General features: G+C 36.5%; 1 protein-coding gene across 13 annotated transcripts in view; it reads left to right on the top strand.

Annotated features, from left to right (window-relative positions):
• Positions 1-15399, top strand: part of POU6F2 (POU class 6 homeobox 2) — a 352332-nt gene that overhangs the window by 29219 nt on the left and 307714 nt on the right. For 9 of the 13 annotated variants that reach the window (XM_021546659.3, XM_021546677.3, XM_021546724.3 and 6 more), the window contains exon 2: positions 58-204. The exons of the other annotated variants lie outside the window; for them this stretch is intronic. In XM_021546659.3, the coding sequence (XP_021402334.2) occupies positions 58-204 (147 nt within the window). The remainder of the gene's footprint in view (positions 1-57; positions 205-15399) is intronic. 13 annotated transcript variants of the gene reach the window in all.

The following is a 15399-nucleotide window of genomic DNA, read 5'->3' on the forward strand; positions in this document are numbered from 1 at the left end:
GAAATTTGTTCACAAGGACCTTAAAGAAAAGGTCTTGCTTTTATCTGACTCTTACAGAAGTCAATGAAAGAGACTCCACTGATTATAACGACCATTGGGAACCTGTCCTATCCAGAGCTACATTGTAGACTTCGGTTTCTGGACAATTGCTTTTCCTCAGTCCAAGAAGAGATTGATGTTACTACACAGGGAAGACAGACAGTGGTGAGTAAGAGGGAGCTCATCCCAAAGAGCAACTGAACAAAGAGGGAGTGGAACATGAGAATTGCTATGCTTTGTTACTGCTCATGTGCTGAACTGATAGGTTCAAGTAAGTCACCTGTATACTCCATTAGAAGAAAGAGGCAAACAGAGAACAGACCTGTTAGATACAGTTAGCTGTAGGGCTCATCTTTGTGTAATACTTCTAACTTTGTCTTCAAATGCTGTTTGTGCTCAGATGCTTTTACTGCTATAAAAATAGTACATCATTTTTTCCAGGGGAGACAAAAAACTTGCATATAACTTTCCAGCAACTACCTGTACCTCTATCCTCTTTTTGTTCTTCAAATAGTCTACTTTGTATGATGATAATACAGTTTAAATTGCTTCAAATCTTTTATGTACCAAGGTCAAAATACTAATGACATGTATCCCACAAAGCTTAAATTATTTTAACAGGGTTGTCTAGCTAGATTGTTAGCCAAACCATATACCTATGTCAGTTTCTTCTTTACAGAAATTCCACAGTGCAGCCCTAAGTGATAATTGAACCAGATGGATACTAAATGAGAAGAGGAACTTATATTTTAGATTTGGCTCCATTAGCTTTCAGATTTAAATTGCAACTATCATGAGAGCTAATACCCCAGTCAAGGACATTGCCCCCAAAATGGTAACTACCAGTCCTTCAAAACCCTAGGCTAACAAGTGCATGGGGCTTCTGTGATCTCTAAATAAAAAATGGCAAGTGTGACAGGGACCTGTGGTTAAGAGACTGTTCCAGTTGTGGATGTGGGGGTAGTAGAGAAATGGAAAGGAAGGCATTAGTAGAGTTTTATACTTGCCACACATGCAGACGCCAATTGATAAGCTCTGACTTGGGTGTCTGACAGCAAAATACTCTCTTGGGAAAGAATCCACTCTTCCCATGGACTTAAGATATATACTGAGATCTTTAACTCCAGTGACTCCAGGCTATCAAGCAAACTAGTTAGCGCATGGTCAAAAAGTTTGTATACCCCAATACACTAGAATCAATACTGCAAAACTGCCTTAGCAGGATTAGCAGCTACACTCTACTTCCCACTCTTCCCAGCCCCCAGCTTGTTCCTGCTTTTCTTTTGCCACCCAGCCTGCCAAAGCTGCAGGTTTCTTTTTCTGAAACATATATTTCTTCGGAAAAAGTAGATATAAAGGGAGAAAATAATTTTCTTTATCCTTTAATCCTTTATTCTCTTTGCTTTTAAAAGTTTATTTGCTTCCTACAGTTGGCCATCTTGAGCTTCTGCTTCTCTGCTGTGTCAAGACTTGCTTAAGCTTGAAGGTTTTTTAGGCTTGACCAAGCATTGACAGCGCTATCACAGGAGCTAATGCTAGAGACTGCCAGTTTGATGGATTAAGTAAACTTATTGAAATCTTTTTTCTTTAATACTAAAAGATGCCAAGGGCTGTTTCTGTTCTTGTACTTTGTGTGAAACACCCACTGACATTAATGGAAGTCCCATGTGTAGAACTAGAGTAGAACATAGATCTTAATATTTAAAAGGCTTGTCAACGATGTGCATGAAGTAATCTGGACGTGTGTTGTGATGCTGCTTTTCTCCGCAAAGGCCATTCTCCTTGCAGATTCTCTGCCTTTTAAAGGCACTTGCATGAACAGGAGGGCTGATAGCACCAGATTTACATAACTTTTTCCCCTTTCTAAAAATATTTTAAAACAGGCAGCTCCCTTTAGATGTCATCTGTCTGTTTTGCTTGGTCAACAAAATATACTTGATGTCTTTCAATATGGTTCACAAACAGTCTTGTTTCCTGATTTTGCCATGTTGTTAGTCTTAGAATGAAGAAGAGGAAAGGAAATCTTAACAGAGAAGCCATTTCCAGTGACCTATACATTCTTTTTAGTGTTTGTAAAAATGCCTAGTCTTTCAATCTCTGTTTGTTCTTGAGTAACTTGCTCTAATGCAGTGGTGGTATGTAAGGTAGCTAAGGAAACTAAAAAGAGTTCACCACCAGTCTCATTCCTATTTCAAATGCACACCATGCTTATTTTGTTAGAACTAGGACTGCAGCTCAGTAGGGTCACCAGATTGTCACAGATGGCCTTGGTAGCTTAAAGCTTTCTGCTTACAGAGACACCTGAAATGATGGTTTCTTTGTCTTCCCATAAAGACTGTCTCTCAGCAGCATCTTGCTCTTCCTCAGTCATAGCTCTTGAAATTCATATTTACCTGGGAGTGACTGCTTGTGCTCACAAAGGTTTTCGGTGGCTTTTTGGCAGGGAGAGTAGAGCTGGTGACATAATTGCAAGCATTTTCTGAAGATTTTGGTCATAATTCTAGAAGACTAGGGAAGAAATGGAGATAGGGAAAGAAGGAACTATGTAACTCCTTCTGTGTTTTGAAGATAATTTGGATAATCGACTGAACAAGACAAAGATGGTGACTTCCAATATAAAATACTTATGAATATGGTATTCATTTACCATCATATTAGACTTTCACAAATGTGACTAGCATGTTTGCTTATTAGGAAGAATTATGGAAGCTCTGACAGTATTTTTATTAAAATAAGAATGTTACTTATTGTGAAAAAAACTTAAGGATGATGTCCAAATCTGTATACAGGATACAATAAAATTGCTTCTACTTGTGTCAGTGGTGTGGAACATGACCTAGATGTTCACCTGCAGTCCACACAAGATCTGAGCATGTTTATGTAGAAGTCTACTGAAATTTATATTAATTGCTGTTGTGCTTTACAGTTCTGTGGTCTGCTTTGCAAAAATGCACTGGCATCTATAGTTCCAAGGGATTTTTAAAGGTGCTTTGCCAGAAGATCTGCTTCCTGTGCTATTTCTTAAATTTTGACATTTCTGTTATTTCGAAACTAGATCACCTGTGTAAGCAACTGAGAGAAGGGTGCAGTGCATCCACTTAGAAGTGGTGTATGTTTCTGAAAGCATATATGGGCTTCATTATTATGACATTTTCTTGGTATGTTTACTGGTTTACTGTGCTAATAGTTAGTTAACCAATCCTGAGGGTGACCACAGAAGACAGATGATATAAACAAGTTACAGCAGTATTAGCATTTCCATCAGTTTCTGGCAGCGTGGAATTGCCAGAAACTGATGGAATCCTAAGTCTTCTTCACCTTAAAATTGTTCTTCACATTTACAGAAATTACTGCAGTGTTTCAGGGTGACAGTAACACTGCAGTGGAAACTGTTTGGTAATTTTAATTTTTTCTTTATTATGAATAAAAGAATGGAAGGCTTACTAGGTAATCCAAAGCAGACTTTGTTCTGCAGATTTCAAGATGTTCATTTGCAAAATGTATAATGAAAGAACATGGAAGTGACATTTCTCCATCCTTACTCTGCTTCATTGTATTCATTGCTGAAAATAGTTGTCTTCAAGACAGGTGCTCTCTTTTCCTCTGTACTTCCTTCTGTACCCTCCTAAACACATTTTAGCTGTGTGAGGCTTACTTTTTTCATCTGTTGCCATTTTTTGTTCCCCCAAGCAGCATTTTTAGTTTTTTCTTTTATTAGATAAGGCACAGGAAACTTGAAGCCCAACAAAACAAGCTGTATTTTCTTTACTAGTCTTTATGTAGGTAAATTGGTTCTTTCTATTGTTCTTTTGTTCCCTTGCTACTGTCCAATGGGGAAGAAAAATATTAAAAATTCACAAAATCAGAGGGGCTAAGGCTGGAAGGGGCCTTTGGAGGCCATCTAGTCCATACCTCCTGCTCAAGGAGGACCACAAAGACCTGGTTGCCTAGGACCATAACCAAATGGCTATTTAATATCTCCAAGGAAACAGGTTGCACAGCTTTTTTGGGCAATCTGTGCTAGTGCTTGGTCATTGAAAAAATATTTCCTGATGTTCAGACAGAACCTCCTGTGTTTCAGTGCATGGTCATTGCCCAGTCACTGGATCCTACTGAAAAGAGCCTAGGTTTGCCTTCATTGCTGCAAGGACACATTGCTTGCTCACATTCAACTTGGTGTCCATGTGTCCATCAGAATACCAGGTCCTTTTCTGCCAATTTACTTTCCAGATGACTGTCCAACAGCAAATAGTCATTCACAGGATTGTTACTTCCCAGGTGCAAGATTTTGCACTTCTTGTTGAGCTTCACGAGTCAGCTCATCTCTCCATCCTGTCAAGATCCCTCTGTATGACTGTTTTTCTACCAGGCAGAAAAAGAACCGTAGAATAAGTTCATTTTCAAAGCCATTTTTATTATATTTTTTAATCTTCTCAGAAAAAGCTTTACTCTGTGATAAGCTGTGTTTATTCGTGAAATCAGGTGAAATTTTTTGGTAGTAAGAGGAGAAGTTAGTTTCAGCCTTTTCTACAGGGTCACTCCGTAATTTAATTTGAAAATTCACCATATCTAGTTGTATGAGAGTAATGTTCCTTTGAATAGAAATGCAAATTTTAGCTTGTGACATAGAAGAGCTCCTTTTTCAAATTTTCTAGGAGTAGGTTATACAATTATATTCTGGAATTTTTCACTTGCTGCACATTTTGCAGATATGTTTGCATATAACATTCATATAAGGGTTTAGAAAGTATAATTCAATTAATGAATCTCTAACATAATTTGTTTGGGACAATGAGTGAAAAAATGCTACTTTAAAATGTAGTTGAAAGAAGCTTTTCTGTATTCTAAAAAGCACATCTTAAAACACACAGGGTAAGATTGATTTTATTGTGTTGCATCACTTGTGTAATTTCTTCTGGGCATTTGATCATATAAAAAAAGCCTGACTCTCTCATGCAAGGTTTCCATGGGCCTCTCCTTGATGAAAGCCCATCTGGATTTCCTGGATGGGGTCTCCTCTCTTCGAAAACACCGAGAATTTTATATTTTGGTGGATGAAGGATTCGGTCCATTGTGCAAATTACAAACATTGGTACTTGAAGATGTGTATGTCCTTTGGTATTTAGGCACTTTAGCCAATATCTCTAAACAGAGGTCCATACTATTTAACATCTGTTTTTCTTAGTGCAGGTCTGAAATAGATAGGTAGTCTCAAATGGGTGAGTATAGATACACATGATTTGTCTTGGTTGTAATCATGCAAACATGCAGAGAAATTGTGGGCAGTGTCCATTCCAGAAGCAGACACAGCTGTATTCATGTCTGAATATGAGAAAAATAAAGGAGATGACAAACCAAGCATACCAGACCAACCAACCTACCAAAAATTTATTAGTCCCTTTCCTGGCCCAAATAGTTCTTGTCCAGCAACAACAAATCCAGCTTGGGTTGGCAAACAGTGAAGTTTATGTGTTGTTCCCTTTTGAAGAAACTATTATCAAATTTCAGATATAGTATTTAATCCTAAATTCAATGTTCTTCTAATCTGCAATATTAGAAAACATTAGGAAATAAAAAGTGGGTTTGCTGTTTGTTTGGTTGGTTTTTTTTTCAGTTTGGTTGATTGGTTTTTGGTTTTATTTTTCCTAAGCATATGATATTACCTGCAGTCCAGGAAAATCATGTTGCTGAACAAAACAAAAGAAAGCAACCTTTATGTAAATAACAGCACCTAGAGGTGCTGGATGTGCAGTCTAGAGAAGGGTTTGAATAAATGTTTATATAGTAAACCAGATGATTTGTGCTACTCTGGCTTAGTTGATTGCTGAACACAAGTATGAATTATGACATCAGGAGGGGCTACCCTCAGAAGTTACAAGATACATAATGATATAAAAGAGAATGGGATTTATTCAGTATAATGTAAAACCTGGTGTGGCAGATCATGAGCTCTGACCTTAGCAAGACACATTCTTCTTTTATGGATGGGGCAAAAGCATGGTTCTTTGCAAGTAGTATTAGGCTGTTGGCTTTTTTTGTTTTTTGCACATGATACTGCAGGGATATTGTATATCCCATTCTTTTGTTTCAATTAAGATAGCCTTTTCTGAAATCTATGGTAAAAGACGACAACTTCATATTTCTCTGAGATACCCAAAATTGTCTGGGGATTCTGTGACAGAAGAGAGCATGTATAGTATTGTTTGTGTATATTATTGTATCTGTATGGGTCAGAGTTTCCCTTTGATGGTCCCCTTCCCACTGGTTGCCACTGACTAGCTATGTCTTTCTGACTTTCTAGTGTTTCTGTGAGTTCCCAGCATGAGGGAATGACTAATCTGACTAATCTCTTTTCACCTAGGTCAAATGTCCAGACTAGCGCAGATAAGGCACCCAGCTTTAAAATGCTGATGCTGCCTCACTGTGATACCCCAGTGTGTGTACAGATGTACATGTACACGTATGGGCCTTATTTCTTTTCTTTGAAATGCAGCAAGGAGGTGTTGTGATTATGGATTCATCATCTGAACTTGCCAAGTATATAGAGACGCTCCTCCAAAACAGTCCAAAATACACAGGTTTGAGGAGAATCTGCAGCAAACTCCTGGCGATACTTAACTATGGTGTCCAAGGGTAAAAATGAGATTTGCCAGTCTAAGACTACTTAATTTTATGCTTTTATCCCTCATGGCAATGATATAGGGTGACTTCATTGGGAATTGATTGTACTGCATTTGTTGCTCTCTCCTTTATGTCTTTTTATCATTGTAAGTTTGCTTACTTCAGTCTCATTAGTTCTGGTGGACTCAAGGATAATAGAGATAATGGGAAGGAAAAGACACAACTTTTAACTGTTCTCCCATGTTTCATGTTCTCCCATGAAACAGTGCCATTGTTGAGCCTGTTTAATTATGCTCTGATCAGCTTCTGCTCAGCAAGAATCCTGGGACCCAGGATGTGTTCTCAAGCACTCTTGTTTATGTTGCCCTGTTTATAAAAATACAACAACCCCACAAAAAATGTAAAGACAAGCTTAAAGGATTTAGGAAATTGTGCGAGCAGGTTCCTTGAACTATGGAAGTATACAAAGCATTGGACCTTCTGGCTATAAAATTGATGGCTTCTGCCTTCATGCCACGATCTGAAAAAGGCCAGAGAAACTTTTTTAGGTGCATTGGTTTTCAGGATGTAATTAGCTTTGTTAGTTCTGCATCTTAAAACATTCAGAACTACAAATAGGCTTGAAACGCCCTGTCCTTTGTAGGTGCTCTCTCAAGCATGAGGCAGTTTGAGTGATGAACTCAAAATTTTTCCTGCCTGTGCCTTCCTGTCATATTTAGTTTCTCATGTTATTCTGGTTTTTTAGACTTGATTTTCTGTGTTTGCACCATGGATCATGTACATGTTTGTAACACATCCATGTCCTGTTTGCAGTTGCAAGAGAGAACCTGGTCTCCAGACTGTAGATTTCTCTGGGCAGCAGAAGCTGCCTCCTCTCCTTTCAGGTTTCACAGCATTAGGGAGAGGGACAAAGCTCTTCTTTCCTCTCCTCAGCATGCATCCCTTCAAAGATTACCACCCAGAATACTTGTGTGCTGAGAGCACCAGGAATAGAAATGCAACCCAGCATGTTAAGTTCATACTGGCACTGGGATTTAGAATTGGAATGGACATTTAAGTGCCCACACTGTGCATATTACCACTGCTGCAAAAACAACACTACAGACACTTCTGGCAGGATCCTCTTACTCTCTGCAGCAGGAAAAAGAGATTGTGTAAAAAGGACAAATAAATTCCTCTGCTTGCGTGCATAGCCCACTTCTGACTTGGCAATATATTTTGACTGCTCTCTGTAAACTGTATTATTGTGATGTCTTCAGGCAAATTCTACCTTGCTTTTATGTAAAAATGACATATTTAGGTGCAACATAACTACATGATTTGATAGTGTAAATGCCAGATGGCATGTGCTACTGCATTAACTGGATGGACACCTTTCAGGTCTGCGAAGTACCTAGTAGAGTTTCAGTTCCTATATATGTTATAATTAACTATCAGTGCCTGAAAATGTATCTATATTTGTTGCATGTATACATTTGCACATGTATAAAAAAATCATATAGATATACACAATGTACTACTTATTAGCATGTATGTGTAGATATATACATACAAAGAACAGAGTATTTGTGTACGTACAGAGAGATATAGTAACAAACATATATGTGTGCATGGTTGTAATGACATTTCCTTGTATCACATCTATCAGGTTACAAGCAGCTAATAATTTTCTTCTACTCACAGCCGAGCATAATGGTATACACTCATAAATCAACATCAACATGGAACATTGCTTAGCAAATAGAAATGTATGTGCATTGCAGAATGATCAGAGATTACAAAAATATATCAGAAGTCAAAAGTAGCTGCTGGAGAAATGCTATGTCTTTAGTTTATTGAGATTGTTTGGAGGATCCTAATGTACTGTCAGTGAAAGAATAATTTTTCCTTTACAATCTACTTAGCAAAGATTTATTGATCCTTTTCCCCTTCATAGAGAATTACTGATCCATTTTAGAAAATCAGATTTTCACACCTTTCACGAGAATGTGCAGAGCGCAGTTCTCTAGGGATTGCCGAGGAAGTTGACTTTGACATGAAATCCCCAGGTACCAGCACACAACTGCCTATAGTCTCATCACTGATTTGTTGCACAGGGTGGTAAAATACTTTTATACATTTATAGAGAAATGATTGCACTGCAAGGACTTATTTTTCCATGCTAGTGGATGTATTCAAGGTCCTGTTATTTGTGTAAACAGTATTTTTCAGGGGGGTTGGTTCTTCTCATCTCTGATGTTATGAACAGTAAGGCAAGATAAAAGTTGTTGAAATTCATGTTGCAAAGCAGTACAGTACTGTAGAATTTTTCAGTGTGTGTAAATAACTTTCTTCAAGATGTCTACTCTCTGTCCTCATTATTGTAGTATCCCAGGTAGCTAAGCATTAGGCATGTTATATTGAAGTATGCATCATAATGAAGGTGATTTATTATAATTAAAACAGCATGGAGAGCAGCTTTTATTAGACATATTGTTTCACAGGAGAGCTTAATAAAGAGCATTATTATTAGTTATAGATCTGTGTGTAGGATGTTGTTTACTGAGAGTTATGTGAGTATTAGTCAAAGTCTGAAGTTGCTCATTTGAGCTGTCTACTGGACGGGGAAAAAAATCTCAAGAAAACATTCAGCACAGCAAAGAGAAGAATTTTAAGATTGGAGGGGAGAGAGAGAGACAGAGACAGAGAAAAGGAAATGCCGAGTACATGAAGTGTTCTCTGCAGGAGCAGTTCTAGAATACTTTATTACATATCTACGGAGACAATGGCATGGACTGTAAGTAGCTCCTGTCTCTCAATATAATAATGCACATAAAGTCGGGGTCAGATTGGGTTCGCTCTGGGCTTTGATGCTGTAGAAGGTCACCAAGGGGATCGATGGACAAAAATGAGACCTGAGTTTCATGCAATCAATGAGATTTTTCTATTTAAAGTGGACACTGTGTGTGAGTCTCAGAGCTTCAAATGTGCTTTTGCTCAGCTTGAGCAGATTGAGAGAAAGATGTACTATAAATGTGTTGTTTGTTTTAATAACTGCTGGCACAGATACTGCGTATCTTAACAGTTTAGTCTGACGAACTCTATTATGAAGTTGCATGAGCTGCAAATAAATGGACAAATTAGCAGCTACTTTGAATGTTAATTACACTGAATTTTTATTCTGTTTATGTTGAGTTGTTATTGCCTGGCATTTAGATAAAGCTTAAAATATGATTAGAGAACTGCTTAATCATTTGATTCAAAATCATGTGGGATTTATCTGTTCTATAAAAAATACTTTCTGCTATTAATTTCCTAGTCCTCTATACTCATTATAGTAAATTCCTTAATTTCTTTCAAAATTGTTCACATTTCCAACAGATTAAGTTCTTACTTTCTTTGGTGAAGAAGCTTCATTCTTCTGAGTAGTAATTGGTACAGGATTGCTTTGATAATTTTATCCTTAAAGTTTCCAGGCAGGTGAAAGATCATTCATTGTTTTGCCTTTATTTAATGTAAACAGTTATCTCTGTAGGAAGAGGGAAGCAAGCAGGAAGAATGTGATCAGTAAGTCTGACATAGCTGTAACATTAGTGACAGTAAATAATTGACTGATATGAAGGAGGTTTATTTCTGTCTTGAAATAGTTAAGGAATTAAAGCAAATTATAGGCCAATTTTTAATCACTGATGTATATGATTTTAACTACTTTGAAGTTGATGGAGTTGTTCCAAATTTACACTGCTCTAAGAGATCCATGTCCTGACACTGTTTTCAATTTCAAAGCAAGTCAGCTATTGGACTGTGCTTTGTAAATGAGAAAACCACTTAATCTGGGATTTAAACGATCTAATTGTATAGTTTTAAAAGCTAAAATAGCTAAATACTCTTCTTCCCCACTCTCATAACTATTCTCTTTCAGTAGATTTCAGAAAAATAAAGTATCCTGTGTTTTCTGAGATTCTATTTCGCAAATTGAAGTGTTCATATATTGAAGACTTTTTATCCCACATTGCTGCATAAGTAAATGCCCACCAGTGTCTATGAGGGAGGAAAGAGGGAAGCAGCAAACCCAACCCACTGCATTTTTCAATATATTATTAAAAATGCCCCTTTAATGACAGTTAATACATCAAATGTAGTCCATCACAACTGTAGTCCATCCAAACAACACAATCTCCAGTCTCAAACTAAAAAAACAAACCAATACTTTGTCAGGCTTTTAAACATAAATATCTTAAATACAGAGTAATTGCATTTTTTTGAGAAGATCATTATAAATGGTAGGGTTTTTTATAGTTCAGGTTTAAATTTGTTTGCTGGATTCTGAAAAATGCTACAAAGAAGAGTAGGTGTACAGAAGATAACTTAAGCTTCTGCCTTAATCTGATTTCTACTAGAAGGTTCGTTTACAATTCAAGCAGAATTTATGTTTACCTGAATTTTTTTTTTTTTTTGTATTTTCATATCTGAGTTGAGTAAGGACACTTCAGCTTCTATTATTCTCATTAAAATTAAAAACTAAACATCCTCCACCTCAGCTTATTCTCTTAATGGTCCTTAGTGTTTCATTCTAGGATGTGGTAAACATTTTCTAGTTAAGCCTCTTTGATAAAACATAGAAGTTAATGAATTAGCTGAATTTTTAAAAGAAAATATTGACAACAAAAGCCCACTGAAGTAAGTACTGCAAATCAGTAAGCACTGGAATGCAGGTCTCTAGCAGTTAATGGAAAGAGTAAGCAATTGCAGGTAGCTTATATAAAACTCAAACAATAGCACAACCTGTGATAAATTGGAAGGTCATATGGAAATGGGGTAGAAAGAAAGTACCACAACATCTGTAATATTTTTCTGTAGACACATCTGAGTAAAGCATTTCTCTTTGCTTTGGCTGCAAATATAGGAAGGTGAAAAACCACGGCACATAAAAATTAAATTGTTAATTTGTAGAACAACTACCTTTATCTAGCCAATATTGAGGTGCGTACCTTTTTGGACAACAGGTCTGGCATGATTCTCACTGACAAGTCACTGAGAATTAAATTATGTGTTTTGCAGTAGACCCAGTGACTACTGCCCTTTAAAGTACTTTCTTTGAGTTAAGCCTATGCAACCTTTTATGACCTCCTCAGAGACATCAGCTGATTTTTACAGCCACCCCCAACAGGGTTAAGTTCTCAAGTGCTCACTCATGAAAATGTTTTTGAGGTTTATAGTAAAATTCCTGCTTGCAAAATAAATGAAGAGGCAACTGATTTTTGCAGATTTAGGTGGTGAATTAAGGCATATTTCCCTGATAAGGCCTTACACATGAGGCTAAGAAAAAGATGGTTTAAATGTACTGTATATTTCATTTTACTTTATATTTCTGAGTGATTTAAAAAAGACTAGAAGATGAACTGTGCATAGAACAGCAGGAGCATATGGACCACAAGGAAAAGAAATACTAATGATCCAAAACTGAGGAAACAGATTCATTCAAATGAAAAATTTTGCACACTGGGAAAATATTGCATGTCATTTATAAGGACTTCACCTTAATATTCACATTTAATATACTTTCTTTTTTATACTAACTAATAAACAGTTCTAAAGCTTCCCATGGATATTTTTAACTTCTGCAACCTGCTTATTCAACATATCATCCTAGGTCTCGCTGATCTTAGCAGCATTACAAGGACCATATTTTCACACAGATGAACCATTCATGGCAATTTCTCCAATAGATTTGACACAAACATTCTTTTCTTTGATATTGGAGATACAAGCTTTCTATTTTTGACCTATTTTTTTCTCCTGACCGACATATTTATTGAGGCTATTGCAAGGAAAATCCCACTTTCTATTAATATTTCACTTCTCTGTTTCTTTCTCTTGCAGAATTTCAGGTTGATAGAGCAGTAAGAGGGTCTTGGTCAATGTCAGTTTATGTATGGGCATGCATCAATAAAAACAAAACTCAGAGGTTTTTTTAGAATTGCTATTTAAATAAATATATATGTGCAGTGGTTAATGTGGATGTATGTATAATTTTTATGCTATCTTCAGGATTCTACTGATTTAGATCAACATGTAGCATTTATTGATCTGTTCTGAAGGCATATCTAGTTTCAGGGAAGATTTTGATTGATTGTCCTCATCCAGAGAGAATTCTTTCTCCAGCTCTCTAGAGTCATTGGTGGCATTGGCTGTGGATAAGAAGCAGACAAAAGATTTCCTTTTGAGGAAAAGACGTAATTGTATGCATGTATTATCAAGTTTGAATTCCAAATAATTATTCAATGCCCTTTGCTTTTTCCATCTGACCAACTTGATACATGTATGCTAAGAGTCTATGAACTATTGATAGTAGTATAGATATCTCGTGTCAATCCTCCATTCTACCGAATGAGATGATTGAAACTAATGCATTGCATGGAGTAGGAATGTCTTCTGTGACATATGCTGTTTGTTTCATTAGTCAAATATTCATCCTCTATTATCTTTTTAATTAAATGTTTCAGTTTTAAGAATTCCATGCATGAAAATCTATACTAAGAAGGTAGTAAAATTATTAAATACTTTGCATTTCTTCATTTTTAATGTAAAATTTTTAATGTAAAAGTGTCTTGATTTTTAATATAAAAGTGTAAGATACCTTAATACATAGTTCAACAATAGATGTTTATTGCAATGACTCTGTTCTCAGTTTAGGTCAAGAGGTAAGAATGCACTTGTATTCATCTGGATAAATAAGCTATATATCCACTTATTAATCACTGGTGCCAGATGCAAACACCAAATATAATGTACAGGTCAGGTTTAGGACCACAGTCAAGAACAGGACATCAGCTTCCTATCTTATGCTGTCTAATTTCTACCTCCTCCTATGGTCTAAATGATCTCTGACATTTTATCTGTAAGGTCCTTCTACTTACTTAATGAGATAAAAAGAAATGGATGCAGTCCTCCATATTTTGTCTTCCCTTTATAAACTGAAATATTCTCCACAGAAGCCCAAAAAGGAAAGGTATGAATGCCAATCTTATTTCCTGGAATTCTCCAGTAAGCAGATCTCTTGGTTAGACTCAACAAGATGCCCATATCTCTCAGGTTACCATCCAAAAAAAAAACCTCAGACAGTCTTGAACACTTTAATAAAAGCCATGTCCCCACTTCTTTCCATGCTTTCCATGGGGTTTTTGTAGACCAACAATAATTCTCCCCCACAAAGCTTTGTGTGCATGCTTTTAACCATCCTGAAGAATGAGACTGCTTGTATGGAGTTAATTCCCTCTTCTGAAAATCTAAACTAAAAAAAAACATGCTTGGAGGCTATTCTGCCAAAAATGCATGCTAGGAACAGTGAATAAACCTCAGGCCCTTGTAGAATTCAACTGACACATCACTTGTATGGCTCCCTGAGAAGTGGAGTCTGCAATGTTGACTAAAGGGAGGTCTTTGCTTCATGCCAATTCAAGACAACTTCCCTTAGTTTTAAGCTGCAGTCTACCTCTGGATGGCAGTACGGTCACTGTGAACAGGTCAGAGCTCCTCTAGTTCTCTCTTGTGAAGTACATATCTGGCAAATTTGTTTAGTCTTCACTCATGCTGTTGGTGTTTGCCTTTACCTTAAGTTTTCAAAATTTGAAATAAGTGAAGTCTCTAGGCTGAAGTCTATTGTTTTTAAGGTTTTCAGTCCTTTCTTCCAAGTGAGTGATCCATTATAGTTGTTCAGCATTTTGAGAAACTTCTCCTTTTTAACTGGGCTTTATTACAGTACCTGATCTGAATGCTCTCCAGAAGTTTTAGAGAATGTAGAGTAGAAACTCCTCTCAGACTAGCTATATTTAGTTATAATGTTATTTGCTCAGAGTTTATTTCTTTTGGTAGACTTAAGCTCTAGCATGTTAAATATTTTCACATTATATAAGGATATTCAGTGTTGGTAATAAGTTTTCTTGAGCTACAAGGAAACTGGAGGCATATTAGTCATAAGTTTTTACCCCTGCCCTTGTGAGTTGCAAACAGGAATTGCCTGACAAATTTTCTCAAAGTTTAGTGTAAGTTTTTATCTTTGGTATTTAGAATGTATCTGGTTTGTTCATTATTTTTCTCACAACTAAATGGTGCAAACCAAAGCAATGGGATTTGAAGCAGTACAGGGAGATTAAAATGTGACTTTACTGTGAAATTATGATTTTTTGTGTTCCAAGTTGAAATTGGTTTTTAGGCACATTATTGTTCTTTGTTAAAAGTGTAGTACTAGAGTAAACCTGTGCAGAGCATGCAAAATATGCAAAATCAGAGTTTACTATTGTATCTTTGATAACAACTGGGATACTAAAAGGGACTCAGCTGTGCATTGTCCTCAACAATGTTACAAACTGTGTTCCAGTTTCTAGTCTGCCTTTTCAATCTCATTATCTTAAATGAAGGCTCAATTACACTTGAAGAATCCTCGTGAAGACAAAAGGTTTCGAATAGGTGTTACTGAGGTAATATTTTTTAATGATGTTAATATCATATACAAGGCAGGAGAGAACCCCCTTTGACAGTGAGATCCTAGGCTGAGTCTGTAGAGACATTTAGAGGGAAACCCAGTAAATTTTTTAATTACTTTTGGACAGGAAAATAAACAAAAACCCATATGTTCTTTAACTTTTACATTCACTGTCAGTGCAGTGTTTTGCAATTTTTCAATAGATTATAGTGCAAGAAGTATTTATCTGACTCGGAGCAAGTTTGAGGGGAAAGACTTTTGGTGATATGGATTAG

Source organism: Lonchura striata, chromosome 1 (genome assembly GCF_046129695.1).
Source record: "Lonchura striata isolate bLonStr1 chromosome 1, bLonStr1.mat, whole genome shotgun sequence".
Classification (NCBI taxonomy): domain Eukaryota; kingdom Metazoa; phylum Chordata; class Aves; order Passeriformes; family Estrildidae; genus Lonchura; species Lonchura striata.